Source organism: Pseudophryne corroboree, chromosome 10 (assembly GCF_028390025.1).
Source record: "Pseudophryne corroboree isolate aPseCor3 chromosome 10, aPseCor3.hap2, whole genome shotgun sequence".
In the NCBI taxonomy this organism is placed as follows: Eukaryota; Metazoa; Chordata; class Amphibia; order Anura; family Myobatrachidae; genus Pseudophryne; species Pseudophryne corroboree.
In genome coordinates, this window is record NC_086453.1 from 176,840,255 (window position 1) to 176,862,429 (window position 22,175).

Genomic DNA, 22,175 nt, shown 5'->3' on the forward strand with positions numbered 1-22,175 from the left:
TTGTGTGATTTTGTTGTCAGCACATTCAACTATGTAAAGAACAAAGTATTTAATAAGAATATTTCATTCATTCAAATCTAGGATGTGTTGTTTAAGTGTTCCCTTTATTTTTTTGATCAGTGTATATACATATAGAATAATAGAGACCAAGGTGCTCAGGTGTGAATATGATAATGTATAGATACAGTATAGTATATAGTGAACTGGTTTATAGCCAGGTGCCCATAAGCAGAGTGGTTAAGTCAAATATGCACTCCTCATAACGTTTGTGAGTGGCAGCTCTTATACAATAGGTGATGTGATGGTAGGCACATCTAAAATCAAATATAGGAAATGGAGATAAAAAGTGCCTAATAGTGTATGGCTTATAATATGAAGTGCTTAGTAAATTTAACAGTGATGTGAACTACTACTTATATGTTTGTTTTTTTACACACACACACACACACACACACACACACACACACACACACACACACACACACACTTCTTCAAGCAATCGATCATCATTGGAGACATGGCAAAACAAGAAAGGGAGGAACAACATAGTGTGCATCAGCTTAAAAGCACAATAAATTTCCCATGTGCATTTGCATCCAACTTTTTAGGGAACGAGCTATTCCCATTTAAATGATCCACATCAGTTATTGTAAAAATAAAAAACAACTGTTTAATTAGACACTGACATAAAAGACGGCTGGATAACACACATACAAGATTAAAAACATAAAATGCTTATCTGTCCATAAAAGGAGATATCAGGAAACAGACCCAAAGCGTTTCGTCCACAGATGTCTGGACTTAACAGACTGAGCATGGAAGCTCTATTTATACCTGACTAACCATCAATTGTAGAAATTACATTTTAGGTCACTTCCTGTGACATCATTTCCTCTGGTTCAATAACAGGTTTTTGAAAAACAATTTTAGGCTGATTTACAAAGGAAATAATGGTCTGGAGGAATGGGCTAAACTGCTAAGGTTTAAATGAAGACCAAGGTCTAAAAAGTGTTAGGACAAGAAAATAAACGGTAAAGGCCGGAAATGATGGCGGTGGAACGCAATTTGGAACGCACCGCCGTCTGTACTGGTGGTGGAGCACATACGAAATGCACCGCAATGTTTGTATGCATCACTTCCACTGTGGACCTCCGCATTATTAGCATGTTACGGCGACACTGTGACTCCAGGAATAAAAAGGTGTAAATGAACATTTGTGCAACAAAGGGGGAATTGGAAGTACAAAAAGATAAGTGAAATGTGAAGTGGATTATAAAGTGAAGCAAATCGTCAATGGTGTTTTGGTGGTGGAACACACTGCCATTTTAGCTGGTGGAACGCACCGCCATATGTAGTTATCCTTAGAACTGTGGAACCCCATGGAACGTACAGCCATATATATTTATATATTATACAGCATATACTCTAAGTCAGGCATGTCCAAATTGTGGCCCTCCAGCTGTTGTGAAACTACATATCCCAGCATGCCCTGACACAGTTTTGCTGCCAGAGAATGCTAAAGCTGTGTCAGGGCATGCTGGGATGTGTAGTTTCTCAACAGCTGGAGGGCCGCAGTTTGGACATGCCTGCTAAGTACACACATTTGTACAGATGATAAAGAAATGCTTGTTTTTAAGTTGTGTGTATCTTTATACTGTATATGCATTCACACATTGCTTTGATTGCAAAAATAAGAGTTTACTCACCGGTAATTCTATTTCTCGTAGTCCGTAGTGGATGCTGGGTACTCCGTAAGGACCATGGGGTATAGACGGGCTCCGCAGGAGACTGGGCACTCTTAAAAGAAAGATTAGGCACTATATCTGGTGTGCACTGGCTCCTCCCTCTATGCCCCTCCTCCAGACCTCAGTTAGGAAAACTGTGCCCGGAAGAGCTGACATTACTAGGAAAGGATTTGGAATCCAGGGTAAGACTCATACCAGCCACACCAATCACACCGTACAACTCGTGATAACTATACCCAGTTAACAGTATGAACAATAACTGAGCCTCTCTCAACAGATGGCTCATACAATAACCCTTTAGTTAAGCAATAACTATATACATGTATTGCAGAGAGTCCGCACTTGGGACGGGCTCCCAGCATCCACTACGGACTACGAGAAATAGAATTACCGGTGAGTAAATTCTTATTTTCTCTGACGTCCTAGTGGATGCTGGGTACTCCGTAAGGACCATGGGGATTATACCAAAGCTCCCAAACGGGCGGGAGAGTGCGGATGACTCTGCAGCACCGAATGAGCAAACTCAAGGTCCTCCTCAGCCAGGGTATCAAACTTGTAGAATTTTGCAAAAGTGTTTGAACCCGACCAAGTAGCAGCTCGACAAAGTTGTAAAGCCGAGACCCCTCGGGCAGCCGCCCAAGAAGAGCCCAGCTTCCTCGTAGAATGGGCTTTTACTGATTTAGGATGCGGCAGTCCAGCCGCAGAATGTGCAAGCTGAATCGTGCTACAGATCCAGCGAGCAATAGTCTGCTTTGAAGCAGGAGCACCCAGCTTGTTGGGTGCATGCAGGCTAAATAGCGAGTCAGTTTTTCGGACTCTAGCCATCCTGGAAACATAAAGTTTCAGGGCCCGGACTACATCCAGCAACTTGGAATCCTCCAAGTCCCTAGTAGTCGCAGGCACCACAATAGGTTGGTTCAAATGAAACGATGATACCACCTTAGGGAGAAATTGGGGACGAGTCCTCCATTCTGCCCTTTCCATATGGAAGATCAGATATGGGCTTTTACATGACAAAGCCGCCAATTCTGACACACGCCTAGTCCAAGCTAAGGCCAAAAGCATGATCACTTTCCACGTGAGATATTTTAGCTCCACGGTCTTAAGTGGCTCAAACCAGTGGGATTTTAGGAATCCAACACACGTTAAGATCCCAAGGTGCCACTGGAGGCACAAAAGGGGCTGAATATGCAGCACCCCTGTAACAACGTCTGAAATTCAGGCAGTGAAGACAGTTCTTTTTGAGAGAAAAAGGGGGCCCATAGTCACTCCTGACTGTAGGAAGTGCAGGAATCGACCCCCCTGGAATTCCTCCGTAGGGCCTTCCCGGCCACACACCAAGCAACCTATTTTCGCCATATACAGTGAAAAAGTCTTGCTGTCACGTCTTTCCTAGCCTTTATCAGCGAAGGAATAACTGCATCCGGAATGCCCTTTTCCGCTAGGATCCGGCGTTCAACCGCCATGCTGTCCAACGCAGCCGCGGTAAGTCTTGGATCAGACAGGGTCCCTGTTGCAACATGTCCTGACTGAGAGGCAGAGGCCATGGGTCCTCTGAGAGCATTTCTTGCAGTTCCGGGTACCGAGTCCTACTTGGCCAATCCGGAGCAAAGAATATTGTTCACACTCCTCCGTTTATTACATTTCTCAGCCCTTGAGTCTGAGAGGAAGAGGAGGGAATATATAGACCGACTGGAACACCCACGGTGTTACTAGTGCGACCACAGCTATCGCCTGAGAGTCCCTTGACCCAGCGTTAAACCTTTTTTATCTTTTTATTGAGGTGGGACGCCATGTAGTCCACCTGAGGCAGTTTCCATCAATTTGCAAAACTGCGTGAAGACTTCCTGATGAAGTCACCACTTTCCCGGGTGGAGGTTGTGTCCACTCCCGGAATGAACACTGCTGACAGTGCGCTTACTTGATTCTCCGCCCAGCGAAGAATTCTGGTGGCTTCTACCCTCGCCACCCTGCTCCTTGTGCCGCCCTGGCGGCTTACATGAGCCCCTGCGGTCTGACTGGATCAGAACCGGTTGGTCGTGAAGCAGGAACTCCGCTTGACTTAGGGCGTTGTATATGGCCCTTAGTTCCAGGATATTGATGTGAAGGCAAGTCTGTTGGCTTGACCACAAACCTTGGAATTTTCTTCCCTGTGTAACTGCCCCCCACCCTTGGAGGCTTGCATCCGTGGTCACCAGGACCCAGTCCTGAATGCCGAATCTGCGGCCCTCGAGAAGGTGAGCACTCCGCAGCCACCACAGGAGAGACACCCTGGCCCTGGGGGATAGGGTGATTAACCGATGCATCTGAAGATGTGATCCGGACCACTTGTCCAGTAAGTTCCATTGTCCTTGCATGGAACCAGCCGAAGGGGATGGCTTCATATGATGCCATCATCCTTCCCAGGACTCGAGTGCAGTGAAGCACTGACACCTGTTTTGGTTTTCAATAGATTCCTGACCAGTGTCATGAGCTCCTGAGCTCTCTCTATCGGGAGATAAACCCTCTTCTGGTCTGTGTCTAGGATCATGCCTAGGCGAGGCAGATGAGCTGTAGGAACCAACTGCGACTTCGGAATATATAGAATCCAGTCGTGTTGCCGTTTCACTTCCAGAGAAGGTGATACGCTGTCCAGCAACTGCTCTCTTGATCTCGCCTTTATGAGCAGATCATCCAAGTATGTGATAATAGTGACACCTTGCTTCCGCAGGAGCACCATTATATCCGCCATTACCTTGGTGAAATTGGTAATAACAATCCCGTACCGCAATTCTGAGGTACGCCTGATGAGGTGGATAAATGGGGACACGAAGGTATGCATCCCTTATGTCCCGATTAATTTCAGGCTTGCAATGACCGCTCTTAGCGATTCCATCTTGAACCTGAACCTTTTCAGGTATATGTTCAGGGATTTTAATTCAATATGGGTCTAACCGAACCGTCTGGTTTCGGGATTATAACATGGTCGAATAATAACACCCTCTTGTTGAAGGAGGGGACCCTTGACCACCACCTGTTGAAGACACAATTTACGAATTGCAGTTAACACTGGCTCCCTCTCTTGGGGGGAAGCCCGCCGGGTCCTCGGTGAGGGGGCATCTTCTCACAGTCCAGCCTGTATCCCTGCGATACAATTTCTATTGCCCAGGGATCTAACAGGGAGTGAACCCACTTGTGGCTGAACTTACGAAGGCGTGTCCCCACCGGGCCTAGCTCCGCCTGTGGAGCCCCAGCGACATGCAGTGGATTTTTGTAGAGGCCGGGGAGGACTTCTGTTCCTGGGGACTAGCTGTGTTGTACAGCTTCCTTCCTCTGCCCCCGGCTCTGACAAGAAAGGACGCACCTCAGACTTTCTTGTTTCTTTATTCGAAAAGCTGCATTTAATAATGTCGTGCTTTCCTAGGCTGTGCAGGAATATAAGGCAAAATATCAGAATTACCAGCTATAGCTGTGGAGACCAGGCCCGAGAACCTTTCTCCACACAATCCTCAGCCTTCCAAACGCCTCTTAAGTCGGCATCATCTGTCCAATGTATATTCTACAGGACACGTCAAGCAGAAATCGACATAGCTTTTGTCTCTAGGACCCAGTATACTCATGTCCCTTTGGGCATTGTCAAAGTCAAAAATATTACATAGAGAGACCATATAAACTGCACACATATAAGTCGCTATACTTGCAAATATGCGCAGCGAGCACAGCAATATATGGAAACACACGCATTTGCTCGGACATGGCACTGAGATGGATTCGGCACTTGTTTCATACAGTACATGGTTATAATAATGAACAGCACCAGACATCATGGAGATTTAGAATTGGCTAATGAATTAATGTCATGGATGTGTATCATTCGAACCGAACCAGATAAACACATCATGTTTGGTATTGAAGCAAGCAGAATGAGGTGTGGGTTAGTTTGAGGCCTGTTGTGTTGTTGTGGGACATTGCAGCGGATAGATATGATTATATGAATAAAAGCTAAGATCATATTGTTAGAACAATGGATGCTCAAGACAACCTTTTACTAAGTTTTCAGGGCTGAACCTGATTAGCATATACAAAGAGAATGGTGACTCAATACAAAGGAGAAAGAAAGACCCCTCCCCCAGGTACTGGTCAAACAGGAAGGTAGTGGTCAGGTGTGGCCTCAGAGAACAGATGTAATGTAGCTACACTCACACACACACACAGCTACCTAGCACCCAGCAGCATGGCGGCTGAATCCCCAGGACATCCTCCAAACTAAAGGCTAAGTATTGAACCTCACATGGCTAGATAAGGAAACAGATAGATTGCTTTCTGGTTTAAATAGGATATTGTAACTTGGTTGTGTGATTGTTGGGTGTTTGTGGATACTCTGTGAAGTCCGTGATGAATTGGAACAGTATACAATCTGTAGTATAGTATTTGTGGTATTTGTTTGCCTATGGAGATTTAAAATAGGTTGTGCTGGTTAGTTATAATATATATATCCTGTTAATCATAAATACCACCATGCAGTTACGTTTGTGTTAATTACATTGTGATCTGGTCTTGTGATGAATATGCTCTGGTTATTGAGATACTGGAGTTGTTTGGGATGTGAAATTATGAGATGGTTCTAGGAAGTTGGATTACATTGTGAAAGGTGTTTTAGATGGTTTGGAATTGTAAAATCAGAACATATGCATTGTTTAGAGGCTTGGACATTTTGGAAGAAAATGGAGTCTTGTGTTTTCTGCTATGTGATTGTGGTTTAGTATAGAGTGCCATGTGTTTGGACCTGCAAATCTAAAATGGCTGCTGCTGGATGTCTTCCCCTCCCCCTTTCAGGCATGTGGTGCAGTCTTTAGAATTATGGGAGGTTTCTCAAAATGGAGTCTAGCTTCCATCCCATGCTGTATTCAGCATTGACTAACTGCGCAGCGATTGTCTCTCACATGTGTAGTTTTATCTGCAACCATGTTGTCTCTTATTTAATGTTATCATTGTCTTACTGTGAGCCAATTTCTCTCATCTCTCTCCGTCTCTCTCTCTCTCTCTCTCTCTCTCTCTCTCTCTCTCTCTCTCTCTCTCTCCTCTTTTCTCTTATATCTCTCATAGTATTATAGTATTGTATTGTATTGCATTTAGGTCAGTGTAGTATTGTCTTTTTGTATTTATTGTTTAGTTCTGTGGTTAGGAAGTCTTTGTTATATTGTAGTGTATCATTTGTACTGTTATCCCCTTTTACAAGTATATTAGATATAATACAGATAATAGGCCTTGGAACCTAAACCAGCATCTGTGTATTTTCTATAGTGATAAGTGTTCATTTGAGCGTCGGTGACGCTCATGCAGCTTTGTAGATAGTCAGGTTACACAAGGTTGCACTTACACCCTGTACTCACATTAAGGTATTCAGTGTATTTCATTGGTATAAGGTTTTAACATAAAGGTATAGTGTTGTAAGCGTCTGCATCGCTGGTGACCTCCTCGTGGTCTCGAGCGTATGCTACGCTACAGCGAATCATTCCCCTAGACATAACCAATAACGTGTCCTGTGATCACTGGGCCGTGAGCGAACGTGACGCTTGAGCGTCTCGCCTACGGCTGAGCGATCGCTACGCAGATAGCGTACCATTACGGTACTTCTTAAGTAAACAGCGTACAGTGTTCTTAGCTTCATAAAGGGTTGTTTATACGACAAAGGAATTTAGCATTGTCAATTGCGGGCTCGTCCTATACTTCTCATATCTGCACTAGGTAGATCAGCAGACATTATCCCTCCAGCAAAGGGTGGGAGGTTGTCTCACAGTGCTGACGGGATAAGCGTCTGCTTCGCTTAGATAAAGAGTGCTGAAGGAACCCGGTAACCGGAAGTAAGAACAAAACGCTTGTGTCCTTTTAAAACTGTTTATTTTTCTTTTGTCTTGCGTACGCACGCATATATCTGCATTTCTGTTTCATTTTTCGTATATCACTATTCCTGTTTGCCAATTTTATAGTTGATAGAAAGTGCTAAAAAGAGATTTGCTGTTATTTCATAGTAGAGGTAATAGTTAAAGTATAGAACAAACACACGGTTTGTCTGAGATACAAGGCAGTCAGTGTGGATTGCGGTAGATGATCAGGGATCATTTACATTGATAAAAATATATTGTGTTACGGTGGATCCTTTGCATTGCGTACACGTGTCGCTAACAAAGACTAACGTACGCAATCCAAAAGGCAGACGCACGCAGCGTTCATTACGCAACGTAGCGTCCGGTTACGCCCACGTAGCTCAAGTTGTGATAAAGTGAAGTAACGCAAAGGCGATAATTAACGCACAGCGGTAGATAACGCGAAGCGGTAAATAACACAAATCTATTTTTGGAAAATCTGAAATTTAGTTTAACAGATCCTGCTCCTAATTGGTAACACTTTTGGCCTAAAGACAATTTCTGCGCAGAAATAGATATAGAAACAAAAGTGTACATGTGTTGAGTGAGTGTGTTTTGTATACAAAAGTTTATATAACTTTAAGGTGGAACCAAAAGGAAAGCCGGGTACTCGTCAAGGGACATACGTGTAAGTGACATATACGGTGGCCAGGGAGGCATCCCTGGTTAAATAATATTTGAGCATTAGAGTATAGCGGACCATAAGGTAACAAGACCAGGAGGTCATAAGGTAACAAGACCAGGAGGTCGTAAGGTAAAAGGTCCGCTATAAAAGTCCAGTGGCACAACGCCTGGGGTGTTGGTGCAGAACCCATATAGGCCATACAAGCTCTGGCTGAAGGAATCGCAGCCGGAAACATAGATTCCATTGATCTTTCAGTACATGACAAGTAGTGCTCGTATACTGAACGATTGGACCGCACGTTATTGTGTGCAGTAGTTAGTAATCTGACCTAATACCATTAGAGTAAAGTGGTCACAAACGCTATCTGTACATTCTGACGTGATTTGTGTAATTTTTTATTTTTGGAAGGGAAGTTCGCTGGTCACTCAGGAACTATCTAACAACCCCAACTTTACTGGAAAGAGTAAGTGTCCTGCGGGTAACCCTCATATGTTCCAGTAAACTAAAGGTTCACAGGGGCCCTAGGTTGGGTCCAGCAGCTCTGGCTACAGTGATTGCAGCACAGGCCAACGTGGGCGAGAAGTAAGTGGGGTACTTGATAAACCACCACCGCCGGCCTGCCCAAGGACATCTTGGTTTGTTTGTAAGGGTTCGCTGAAAGCCTTGATATTCAAGGAGGAATAGGCAACGCCTGCAGATTATGGGGGCCATTTGTTCAGGTAGGGGGCGATCAACCTCGGTTCGGGTTGATTCAGAGAACCGATCCATCGGGTCGGCACGATATGTGATGAATGGGAGAGAATGACTGTACAAGACAGGGACAAATTCCCAAGAATAGGTAGCTTCAGTCCAGTAGTGTTACAAAATTTAAGGAGGAGGATAAGTCTCATTGAACCAACGAAGAGACAAAATAAACATTATGAATATTTACAGTTATGGCAACAGGAAAGTGAATTACAAAAAGAGTCTATTGACTTTTCTGACTCTTATCTTGAGAGGAGAGATATGGCAGCAGGAGAGGAGTTGATTGCGGAGAGAAAAGCACAAAGGTGGAACAATAAAAACGCTCTTAGCAACTGTAATATAGATTATAAGAATAAGTGTAATAAATGTAACAATGATTATTGTAATACTGTTGAATGTACAACTATTAACCTGTGCAAGCTGCACCCCATGTCAAACCTCCCTCAGGAATACAAACAAGAAAGTGAGCCCAGAACGATGTCGGCACCTCTTCCAGAAGCCATCCTACAAGACATCCAGGTGGACACGACCAAATTGGTAAAGGCAATAATCAAACCCCCTAATGGAGGGTCAGGTGAGGTCGTGTCCACAGGTACGTACAATGTTTTATATCACGCACAAACAAATGTACCCCATATTATAAGACCAAAACAAGGTGATGTAATTGAGTTTAGTCCTGTCAGGGTGATCACAGTCCCCAATGGGAAGACTGACGATCAGGGAACCATTCCCGTCAAGGACAGTGCAATGCGCCATCCCTGGTCCCGGACAGAATTGAGATCAATCATGTCTGATTACCCAGATCCTAGGAAAGATCTAACTGTATGATCAAAGATTCACAGAAGGTATATCAACTCCCTAGACAACGACATAATCATGGTATCCAAGGAATCAGGTAGGTACAGGGAAAGCGGTTGATGATGATGAACATCCGAGCGTTTGAGGAGGCATCAAATCAACCAAAACCCCAGGCCATTGGCACATGGAGGAACTTAAGGATTTGTGATCTGTGCAAAAGAGAAGGGCATTATGCCAGTAACTGCAACAGCCCACATAAAATCAGACCCCCTAGACATGAAAATGAGCAAAAGTTATGACACACCAAATTACAAGCAGGGATCATATAGGAAGAATTTTGGGCCACACCCATAATATATAGTTAGGAAAGGTGATTATTAGGAATGGAGGCAAGCCTGAAGTAACGGTTAATGAAGTGGGAGGTCATTCACTAAAGACACAGGAATGACCAGGTGAAAAGTTGTAAATGTATTTGTGAAAAATGTTTTTCTCTCCCTCTCTCTATCCCCATCTCTGACGATTATTGGTAAGAATTCAAACATTGCATATTCGCTTGGTCCTTGCAGACGTCTACCAAACCCCAGCATGACCTATCCACCACAATGTATTCTGGCCAGATACAGACAGTGGAATAATGCAAGTGCTGGTGGGGAGGGACTGCTCAAGGAAACCATTAGACACGTAGATACGACAGCCAAATAGTCTGACAATGTTTTCTTAATGTTGACAATGTTTAAAAATGCTTTGTTTCTCTTCTCTTATTGGTGGTTATTGTCGAGTTATGTAATGTATATATGCACATGAATTGTTCTCTATCTCTTTTGTTTTTTTTTTGTTGTCTCTCTCTTCCCACTCATGTTTCCATGGTTTAAAGATGCTATGTCACCACTCAGTTGGACCAATGGTAATGCCAGATTTTTGCTCCTTACAGAAAGATCGTCGGTTGGGAAGGAATATTGCATCACCAGAATGTTCGTTTGGAAGACTGAGAGACAGCACCTTTGAGAGGACAGCAGAACAAGAAGAACAACAAGACGAGAGAACTTATTATCGTAACAAGTTCTCTCCCCCTCAAACTGTTTTCTTATACCCCATTTACAAATTTCTTCTTTTCTCCTCCTGTAAGATGGACTTGCCCCAAGAGACTGTGATATGGATTTTTCCCGTTAACCATGATGTTGACCAGAGCAGTCTGTTTCGGTGAGAGTACCAGTGAGGTCGAGAAAGGATCCAGAAAGGTCCTGATGACTGAGACGGAGGTGTAAAATTCCAATAGCAACCCAATCACCAAGCAAAGGCGAGTACCGGGCACGATCTAACAACCATGTTATCTGTAAACATTTTCTTTGAAGGATTGTTAGTTCAAAAAAAGAAAAACTGTATCTGTAGGCTCTGTGACAATGGTTGAAGATGGATGCATAAAGAAATGCCAATCCAGTCTTAATATCCATATGGACCAGCATCCATTGAGTGACCATCACTCCTTAGTGGGTAACGTGTTAAATAAAACAGATTGTTGGGTATGCTCTCAAGTACCTCAGGGTCACAGTAAATCAGGGCTAGTACCATTTCCTTTAACGGTAGGGGAGGTACTTGAGCTAAAGGGTGGGAGACCGGTGGACCGGAGGTTTAACATCTCCAGCCCTCCTAGTTTGAAGCTCCACCAATACCATGTGGATAGGTCCCTCTTATGTTTTAACATCTCCAATCCTAGAAAACCGGGAAATTGGGAAGTGTCATGGAGCAACCTTACCATGACCTTTTCACACAGAGCAGATAGAATGCCTACAGATACAGAGCTCGTACGCCACATAGCCAGTAGAGGAAAATCTTTCCGGTATCGATATACCTTAGGGAATAGGATTACTAGAGTTGGAGAGGTATCACCAGGATACTGTGCTCATATCGTACAAACCGATACGTGCATTAAGCAGTTGGAAGAATTAGGGTCAGGAGATTTCACCTGGAAGGTTTGTAACATGGTCATGTCCTTCTCCGTCCCTTATGTTCTCCCCGATGATGCATATTTCATATGCGGGAGAAAGGCGTACAAGTGGCTAGCCCCAAACTCTGAAGGATTGTGTTATATTGGAAAAGTATTGCCTGAAGTGATGACTGTTACACATGACAAAATGAAGGACATACACCGTGGTGCCCAAGCTCCTTATACTCACACTCACTACGAGCACCGGGTTAAAAGACAACTGTCAGAAAGGTTAGAGCATCCGGCCTCTGATCTTATCCATGAATCCACCGGGATTCAGGTTCTGGTAGCGTTAGATTTCACTCGTACCGCTCGGGGAGTGATGAATTATAGATACATTTCCGCACTCGCCAATTTGTTAGATAATATCACTGAAATGTATGATGACACGTTTAGATACACTGGAAGAGAACTTCAAGCTTATAAAACAGAACTAGTTCAGCATAGGATGGTTCTTAATTATCTTACAGCAGTAACAGGCGGATATTGTGTTACATTGGCAACACAGTACGGCATAAAGTGTTGCACGTATATCACAAATAGCACCGAGGATCCGGTAGAGGTCATAGACCAAAAGATGGACGATATTCTCCAATTGAAGTGGGAATTTCGTCGAAAACACAATCTCACCCTTGCTGCTGTAGGTAATGAGCTGACTGGTTGGGTGTCATGGTTGAACCCGCGAAATTGGTTCTCCGGTTTGGGAGACTGGGCTCAAGGAGTCATAATGGATGTTGGAAAGTTTCTACTATGTATCTTAGGTGTCGTTATATCGATTGGATTGATATTTAGATGCGGGCAGGCTTTAATGAGGTGCAAACAAAGTACAAAAGTGATGAGCTTGAGGAGTGAGGAAACTGTAATTAACCTGGATTTGATTTATGACCCAATGATAGAAACCAGAATGTGATGAAAATGCGATTATACGGTCCGTTTCTTTCACCTGTTTTTCTGCTTTTCTCCAAGATACAAAGACCCCCTTGGACGAGGAAGCTGACGAGACGAGATGTATACAGACAACGGATTGACCAAAGAAGAAGATTTGACAACTTTAAATATGGACACTTGATGAACTTTGCCATAGATCCCCAGTTTCCCTAGTATCTTTAAACTCACGCTAGCCCAACATTTTTGTAAATCTGATGGCTCAGACAAAGCTATTTGCTCATGCCTAAGGAGCAATACAGCGCAAAGAAGACGACTCTCAACAGATACCGAAAACAACTTCGACGACAGATGTACATTTCCCTGACATAGAATATCATTGCATTTTCCATAAGTGTTCTTTATCTTCATCTCTACAACCCTCAGGTAATGACACACATAGTCGATAGGGAATACAGGCACAGATATCAGCAACCACATACCTCCCCCATTCATGTATCATCAACTAAAATGTGCTCCCCCATTTTGTTACAACCACAGCCGAAATGAGCTCGGTAAAGTTTGACAGCCCATCCACAGACCCTTAGTACGGGATAAGAAGGAATTCAAATGTATACTTCGCAATACCTCGAAGCTTGATGTACAACACGTACGGCACGATGATACATGACCCCCCAAACATGGATTCATACACACATGCTTCTGCTTTCTCACTAGGTCATACCCTCTTCACACCTTCTCCTCTCTCCTCCCTTACCCAACCATGGAAATGTATTAACCCCTGACATATATTTTTCTCTTTTTGAAATGTTTTAGGAAGTGGCAGTTATTGGTGACTGCCAAAGGGTGGACTGTCAAAGTCAAAAATATTACATAGAGAGACCATATAAACTGCACACATATAAGTCGCTATACTTGCAAATATGCGCAGCGAGCACAGCAATATATGGAAACACACGCATTTGCTCGGACATGGCACTGAGATGGATTCGGCACTTGTTTCATACAGTACATGGTTATAATAATGAACAGCACCAGACATCATGGAGATTTAGAATTGGCTAATGAATTAATGTCATGGATGTGTATCATTCGAACCGAACCAGATAAACACATCATGTTTGGTATTGAAGCAAGCAGAATGAGGTGTGGGTTAGTTTGAGGCCTGTTGTGTTGTTGTGGGACATTGCAGCGGATAGATATGATTATATGAATAAAAGCTAAGATCATATTGTTAGAACAATGGATGCTCAAGACAACCTTTTACTAAGTTTTCAGGGCTGAACCTGATTAGCATATACAAAGAGAATGGTGACTCAATACAAAGGAGAAAGAAAGACCCCTCCCCCAGGTACTGGTCAAACAGGAAGGTAGTGGTCAGGTGTGGCCTCAGAGAACAGATGTAATGTAGCTACACTCACACACACACACAGCTACCTAGCACCCAGCAGCATGGCGGCTGAATCCCCAGGACATCCTCCAAACTAAAGGCTAAGTATTGAACCTCACATGGCTAGATAAGGAAACAGATAGATTGCTTTCTGGTTTAAATAGGATATTGTAACTTGGTTGTGTGATTGTTGGGTGTTTGTGGATACTCTGTGAAGTCCGTGATGAATTGGAACAGTATACAATCTGTAGTATAGTATTTGTGGTATTTGTTTGCCTATGGAGATTTAAAATAGGTTGTGCTGGTTAGTTATAATATATATATCCTGTTAATCATAAATACCACCATGCAGTTACGTTTGTGTTAATTACATTGTGATCTGGTCTTGTGATGAATATGCTCTGGTTATTGAGATACTGGAGTTGTTTGGGATGTGAAATTATGAGATGGTTCTAGGAAGTTGGATTACATTGTGAAAGGTGTTTTAGATGGTTTGGAATTGTAAAATCAGAACATATGCATTGTTTAGAGGCTTGGACATTTTGGAAGAAAATGGAGTCTTGTGTTTTCTGCTATGTGATTGTGGTTTAGTATAGAGTGCCATGTGTTTGGACCTGCAAATCTAAAATGGCTGCTGCTGGATGTCTTCCCCTCCCCCTTTCAGGCATGTGGTGCAGTCTTTAGAATTATGGGAGGTTTCTCAAAATGGAGTCTAGCTTCCATCCCATGCTGTATTCAGCATTGACTAACTGCGCAGCGATTGTCTCTCACATGTGTAGTTTTATCTGCAACCATGTTGTCTCTTATTTAATGTTATCATTGTCTTACTGTGAGCCAATTTCTCTCATCTCTCTCCGTCTCTCTCTCTCTCTCTCTCTCTCTCTCTCTCTCTCTCTCTCTCTCTCTCTCTCTCTCCTCTTTTCTCTTATATCTCTCATAGTATTATAGTATTGTATTGTATTGCATTTAGGTCAGTGTAGTATTGTCTTTTTGTATTTATTGTTTAGTTCTGTGGTTAGGAAGTCTTTGTTATATTGTAGTGTATCATTTGTACTGTTATCCCCTTTTACAAGTATATTAGATATAATACAGATAATAGGCCTTGGAACCTAAACCAGCATCTGTGTATTTTCTATAGTGATAAGTGTTCATTTGAGCGTCGGTGACGCTCATGCAGCTTTGTAGATAGTCAGGTTACACAAGGTTGCACTTACACCCTGTACTCACATTAAGGTATTCAGTGTATTTCATTGGTATAAGGTTTTAACATAAAGGTATAGTGTTGTAAGCGTCTGCATCGCTGGTGACCTCCTCGTGGTCTCGAGCGTATGCTACGCTACAGCGAATCATTCCCCTAGACATAACCAATAACGTGTCCTGTGATCACTGGGCCGTGAGCGAACGTGACGCTTGAGCGTCTCGCCTACGGCTGAGCGATCGCTACGCAGATAGCGTACCATTACGGTACTTCTTAAGTAAACAGCGAACAGTGTTCTTAGCTTCATAAAGGGTTGTTTATACGACAAAGGAATTTAGCATTGTCAGCATGCTTTATAATTATATATCTATAACTTAAGACAGCATCTTAAAATATTTATATGCATACTAGGGTCTCAATCTCTGCTGATAAGGTACCTGTCCACGCTGCCACAGCGCTATAAACCCATGCCGACACAATTGCCGGTCTGGGTAGTATACTAGAATGTGCACACTATCTGCAGGATCCCTGAGAATAGCTAAGGCTACCTTCTGTGCAAACAGGACACCCCAGGGGAAGATTCTCAACACATCCTGGCCCTAGTGGGGAAAGGATACAGCCTGAGAATTCTTTGTGGGAAGCTGCCGTCTCTTGTCTGGAGATTCCCGCTCTTTTTCCTCATGAGAGGAGGGAAATTTACCTCAGCATTCTTCCCCTTAACATGTGTACTCTCGTGTCAGGGACAGATGAGTCATCAGTGATATGCAAATCATCTTTTATTCCAATAATCATATATTGAATATCTTTTAGCCCTCTTGGCTGTAACTTTGCATTATCGTAGTCGACAGTGGAGTTAAACTCCGTGTCGATACTTTGTTATTTTGGATAGTGAACATAGAGAGACTCTGAAGGACTCTGTGACATAGGGACAGACCAGGGTAGATTTCCTTTCTGTTCCCTAACCTTTTGTGCAATAATTTTACCTCAGCACTTACACATATCCAAACAGGTGTCGGCGTTGTTGACGGAGACACCCTCCCACACACTTATCCGCTCTATCACCTCCTTAGAGGAGCCTTTTACCTCAGACATGTCGACACACGCGTACCGATACACTACACACACAGGGGATGCTCTATTTGAAGACAGTTTCCCCACCAGGCCCTTTGGAGAGACAGAGAGAGAGTATGCCAGCACACACCCCAGCGCTATATAATACAGGGATGTACACTATACTGAGTGATTTTTCCCCTATAGCAGCTTATATACACTGTTTTGCGCCTAAATTTATGTGCCCCCCCCTCTCTTTTTTACCCTTTGTGTACCAGGATACTGCAGGGGAGAGCCTGGGGAGCCTCCTTCCAGCTGAGCTGTGAAGAGAAAATGGCGCCGGTGTGCTGAGGAAGAAGGCCTGGCCCCCTCAGCGGCGGGCTTCTGTCCTTTTATGTACTTTAATGGCGGGGGTTAATGCACATATACAGTTTATCAGACTGTATTATGTGCTTTTCGCCAAGTAAGGTAATCTAATTGCTGCCCAGGGCGCCCCCCCCCCCCCCAGCGCCCTGCACCCATCAGTGACCGGAGTGTGTGGTGTGCTAAGGGAGCAATGGCGCACAGCTGCAGTGCTGTGCGCTACCTTAATGAAGACCGGAGTCTTCAGCCGCCGATTTTCAACTTCTCTTCGTTCTTCTGGCTCTGCAAGGGGGACGGCGGCGCGGCTCCGGGACCTGACGACCGAGGACTGGGCCTGTGTTCGATCCCTCTGGAGCCAGAGGCGGAACTACCGGCAGTGCAGGCAGTGCACTGCACTGGGGCCCGCCTCTGTCCAGGGGCCCAAGCATGTAATGAGTCAAACTGACTCATTACATGCCGCTGTGCGCTGCAGGCAACCGCTGCCCGCAGCGCACAGCCGCCCGGAGATAGGAGCTGAGCAGCGGTACAGACGGGGGAAGGAGGAGGGAGCCGGAGGACGGAGCCGCAGCAGCGCTTTGTTACTGGTGGAGGCGCTGCTGCTGCTGCTCCTCTGCTTCCCTATAGGCTGTCTTCCGAGAACAGCCTATAGGGAAGCAGAGGGGCAGCAGCAGCAGCGCCTCCACCAGTAACAAAGCGCTGCTGCGGCTCCGTCCTCCGGCTCCCTCCTCCTCATTCTCTACTGCCCGGGAATCGTCGTCTGACGCAGCTGCACCGAGGAGCCTGAGGGTAAGTATAATTCTTCTTTCTTTCTTTCTTTCTTTCTTTCTTTCTTTCTTTCTTTCTTTCTTTCTTTCTTTCTTTCTTTCTTTTTCTTTCCTTCTTTCTTTCTTGTGCCTGCCTGCCGCAATGTGTAAAAAGGGGGGACTACCTGCCGCAATGTGTAAAAAGGGGGGACTGCCTGCCGCACTGTGTAAAAAGGGGGGACTACCTGCCGCAATGTGTAAAAAGGGGGGACTGCCTGCCACTATGTGTAAAAAGGGGAATCTGCCTGCCGTAATGTGTAAAAATGGGGACGCTGTCTGCCGTAATGTGTAACAAGGGCACGCTGTCTACCGTAATGTGTAAAAAGGGCACGCTGTCTGCCGTAATGTGTAACAAGGGCACGCGGTCTGCCGTTATGTGTAAAAAGGGCACGCTGTCTGCCGTTATGTGTAAAAAGGGCACGCTGTCTGCTGTAATGTGTAAAAAGAGGAATCTGTTCGCTGTAAGGTGTAAAAGGGTCTCTACCTGGTGTAGTGGTGCTACTGTGCGGCGTAATTTGAATAATGGAGACTACTGTGTTGGTATTATTTTGTGGCCACACCCCTTCCCCACGAAGCCACGCCACTATGTATTTTTGCGCGCGCCTACGGCGCGCACTGCCCCCGGGGTGGACTTGGATGGGGGGGGCCCAAAGCATTTTGTCGCACCTGGGCCCACCGCTTGCTTGTTCCGCCACTGTCTGGAGCTAATGGTGTCCAGTAGCCTTAGAAGCCCAAGCTAGCTGCAAGCAGGTAGGTTCGCTTCTCTCCCCTCAGTCCCACGTAGCAGTGAGTCTGTTGCCAGCAGATCTCACTGAAAATAAAAAACCTAACAAATACTTTCTTTTCTAGGAAGCTCAGGAGAGCCCCTAGTGTGCAACCAGCTCTGGCCGGGCACAGATACTAACTGAGGTCTGGAGGAGGGGCATAGAGGGAGGAGCCAGTGCACACCAGATATAGTACCTAATCTTTCTTTTAAGAGTGCCCAGTCTCCTGCGGAGCCCGTCTATACCCCATGGTCCTTACAGAGTACCCAGCATCCATTAGGACGTCAGAGAAATAATTTTTGCACATATAGGGACAGAGATGGATACAGGTGAGGGAATCTACAGCTGTGCAAGGCTTGTTCTGTACATTGAGGAGATAGGCAGGGGGAGTTGGTGGACCTGCACTCCTAAAAATGGTGGCCCCCATTTTCTGGGATGGGGTGTCCAACTTTCTGCCATCACAACCCCCTCCCTGCTTCTGCTGGGCAGCTGCGTAAGCTGAAGCTTACTCAGATGGCCATCTCCATTAGTCGCAATTTTGGTTCCCACAGTGCTGAGATCGCAGCTACATGTAGGAGGCGTCTTTCTAATGAAATCAGACAGAGGTTTCATTCAGGAGTCAATAGCAATGCTAGAAATGGCAGTGTAATCATTTTAGTCAGATACTCTGGCCCTAAAGGGGTAATTCTAGGAACCTGTAATCCCCATTCCAATGTAATTGGTGTATTTTGGCTAGGAGGACAGACCAGAGGTAAGGGGTATAACAAATGACAACTAGAAATACAGGAAAGCTTTATAACATTTTTACTCACATGGATGATCTGCTAATATGGAATCATATTGATCACATGTTTTGATTCCATCCTGAGTGTTGGTTACACATTCCCACCAGAGCCCACGGCATTTCTGACTGACCTGACAGAGAGAAAATAATTTGATACAAAACATTTTGATTTGATGAGAAATAATACGGCACTGTGTCTCATACATGTGTATATATACATACCTCCCAACTTTGAATCCTTCTCAGTCGGGGCACTCGCGTGGCGTAGCCATGTGCGTCCCAAAGAGGGGTGTGGCCTCGGGTGAGAGGGGCGTGGCTACGATAGAGTGGGCATGGCCACGCGCCGAGGACCCATTTTCTGTCATTTTGGGGGCGTGCCCAGCGCTCCCTGAGCAGCTGAGCAGCCCCCGGGTCATTCCCTGCACTGAATAGATGCTGTGCGCGTGTGCACAGCATCTATTCAGAGATCACTCACTGCTTTGCAGAGCAGAGCAGCGGGTAGTCTAAGCCTCCCCCAACTGCTCCCCCTCCCCACCCGCGGGACACTGTGACCCGTGGGAGGGACAGCAAGACAGTGTCCGAATAGCGGGACTGTCCCGTGGAAATCGGAAAAAAAAACGCCCAGTGTGTATGCATCTTAAGACCTGCTAAGAACTGTCAGATGCCTATGTGCTTTCCAAAAATTTTTACTGACTCCAGTCTCCAAGTGCACCTCTGGTGTTGTTCATGATTATGGGCAGTTTTAAAACAGGATGTATTTAAAAGTTGACAATCACACTGCCGACATTCATAATGTTGACACTGCAATGCCAACAGTTGTTATGTTGACTTTGTTTAATATTGACAGGCAACGTATCGACATAGTTAGAATGTCCACAGGTGAAATATTGACATTGTCAGAATGTCGACATTTGGATTAGGCTGCAGGCAGGAGGGTAACGTGGGAAGTTATGGTTATGCTGCTGATGGAGGGGGGGGGGGGGGTTAGGCAGTAGAGGAATGGTTAGGGGTGGGATTAGGGTTAGGGATAGTGGAGAAGTACTTTCCAAAATGCAGTGGGATCGGAGGTCTGACCCGGAAGTGATCACATGACTGCTAGGACCTGGAAGATGCCACTGCAGCTGCCAGGAGAAGGTAAGTTACTGTTGGGCCACCAGGGTCAATATGTCCACATTCTAACATTTCATAACTGTTTACATGATAAATGTCAGACTGGTCATGTTATGATCATGTTGATATTCTCATGTCAATATGATGAATGTCAACTTTATGAGTTTCAACATGATAATGTCAATATTACCTTAAACCATAAAGCTATACCTCTAAACACACTCTTACCATTGAGCCGCTGCGGCCGCTATACTCAATATACATGCTACGCACTTCGTACGCTATTTGCGTACAGAGTCCCGTACCGCGTTCGTACTTAGCGTACAAATAATGAACTGTAAACCTTTTAATGAACTGTAAACCTTATTCGTGATGCAATGCAACGTTATTCTTACACTCTAAACCTTGTGCCGAAAAGCACTGTAATGATGGTACACCTTAAACCTTTACGCAGCGCTGAAGGTATAAAGTACCCGCTATGCGCACACACCTTATCAATACACTTTAAACCTTATACAGTTAAATACGCTTTAAACCCTAGCAAGGAAGTGAGGACACAACACCGATATGTAGTTCACCGCTGGGTTCAAAGGCCACAGTGGATTATTTGAAAGGGGGTAACAGTACAAGTTATACACTACAGAGCTAACAAGATGAATCTAAAACAGAATAATGGCTACAGTCAATGTACATACGAGAGAATGTTCGCTTGTGCAACCCGGCCGGTCCTCCGCTTATCAGGTAGAAAGCATTCAGAGTCTTGTGTGACCAAGCCTGCTGCAAGCTCTCTTTATTCACTTCATCCAAAACATAACACAATGGATACTGTAATCTCTTTGTTCATTGGACACAGGGATGGTCATTTACAGTACAGGAGAGGTCATTTCTTAACTGCTCTTGTGGGTGGTCTCCTCTGGATTCCCCCCGCATACATAATATACAGTAAATACAGTTTAAACCTATATTCTGCTTCTGCATCTAACTATCCTCAAGAACATGCGATCTTCCTCAAACCAACACCAGAATGTTTCCCTTAAAATACCCTACAGCTGGATACCAAACACCACCTTGTAACCTTGTTCTGTCCCCTCCTATCCTGTAAAGGTGAATCCCTTTGTTCTGTAACCATTTTAAACAGCTATTTCTTTCTGATGTGGTGCAGGGGGCTATGTGTACAATGTGCACTATTTGGGTTAAATATGTAATGTTCTGATAACCCTCTATGCGCTCACAAACTCCACAGTAAATACACATACCACGCGCAGGTCCGCGGGAGCGATCATACGCAAATTGCGGATATGTGCACGCACGGCGGAACAAGTGCACGCGCAGCGGGCATGTGTGTGTGGTTTGTACATGATGTATGCATTACAATATTTTTCGACTTTGACAGACATATACCCAACCCATTCTGGTGTGGATTAGGGTATTTGAGAGAGTGTGGGTGCTGCAAGTATGATGCCTACCATGACTAGTGACAGTCTGAGAACTGGTGAACAGTCCAAGGGCTTTAGTGTATACTGTATATATATTTTTTTATTATAAAACAATATATAGACTTTTTTGTTTATGATCAAAGATCATTATGTGAATATGCAAAAATTGCACTAATAAGCCACAGAGAGGAATTAACACTACATATCATATTAGGGTTTTCTATTATATTTTTACTGTATATACAGTATGTAGAATTTTGATTTATTTTGTGAAAATTGTGTTGCTGACCTTTATGTCATAATTGAGATAATTGCTCAGTAAGTAATACTAGGAAATGTGTGAATATTAAGCTATTGTTATACAGGTTGAGTATCCCTTATCCAAAATGCTTGGGACCAGAGGTATTTTGGATATGGGATTTTTCCGTATTTTGGAATAATTGCATACCATAATGAGATATCATGGTGATGGGACCTAAATCTAAGCACAGAATACATTTATGTTACATAACACATTATACACACAGCCTGAAGGTCATTTTAGCCAATATTTTTTATAACTTTGTGCATTAAACAAAGTGTGTCTACAT

At 44.3% G+C, this 22,175-nt stretch overlaps 1 protein-coding gene across 1 annotated transcript in view; it reads right to left on the reverse strand.

Annotated features, from left to right (window-relative positions):
* LOC134965131 (claudin-16-like) overlaps positions 1 to 22,175 on the reverse strand; it is a 227,701-nt gene that overhangs the window by 82,311 nt on the left and 123,215 nt on the right. The window contains exon 2 of the mRNA XM_063941660.1: positions 19,068 to 19,170. Coding sequence (XP_063797730.1) covers positions 19,068 to 19,170 — 103 coding nt within the window. The remainder of the gene's footprint in view (positions 1 to 19,067; positions 19,171 to 22,175) is intronic.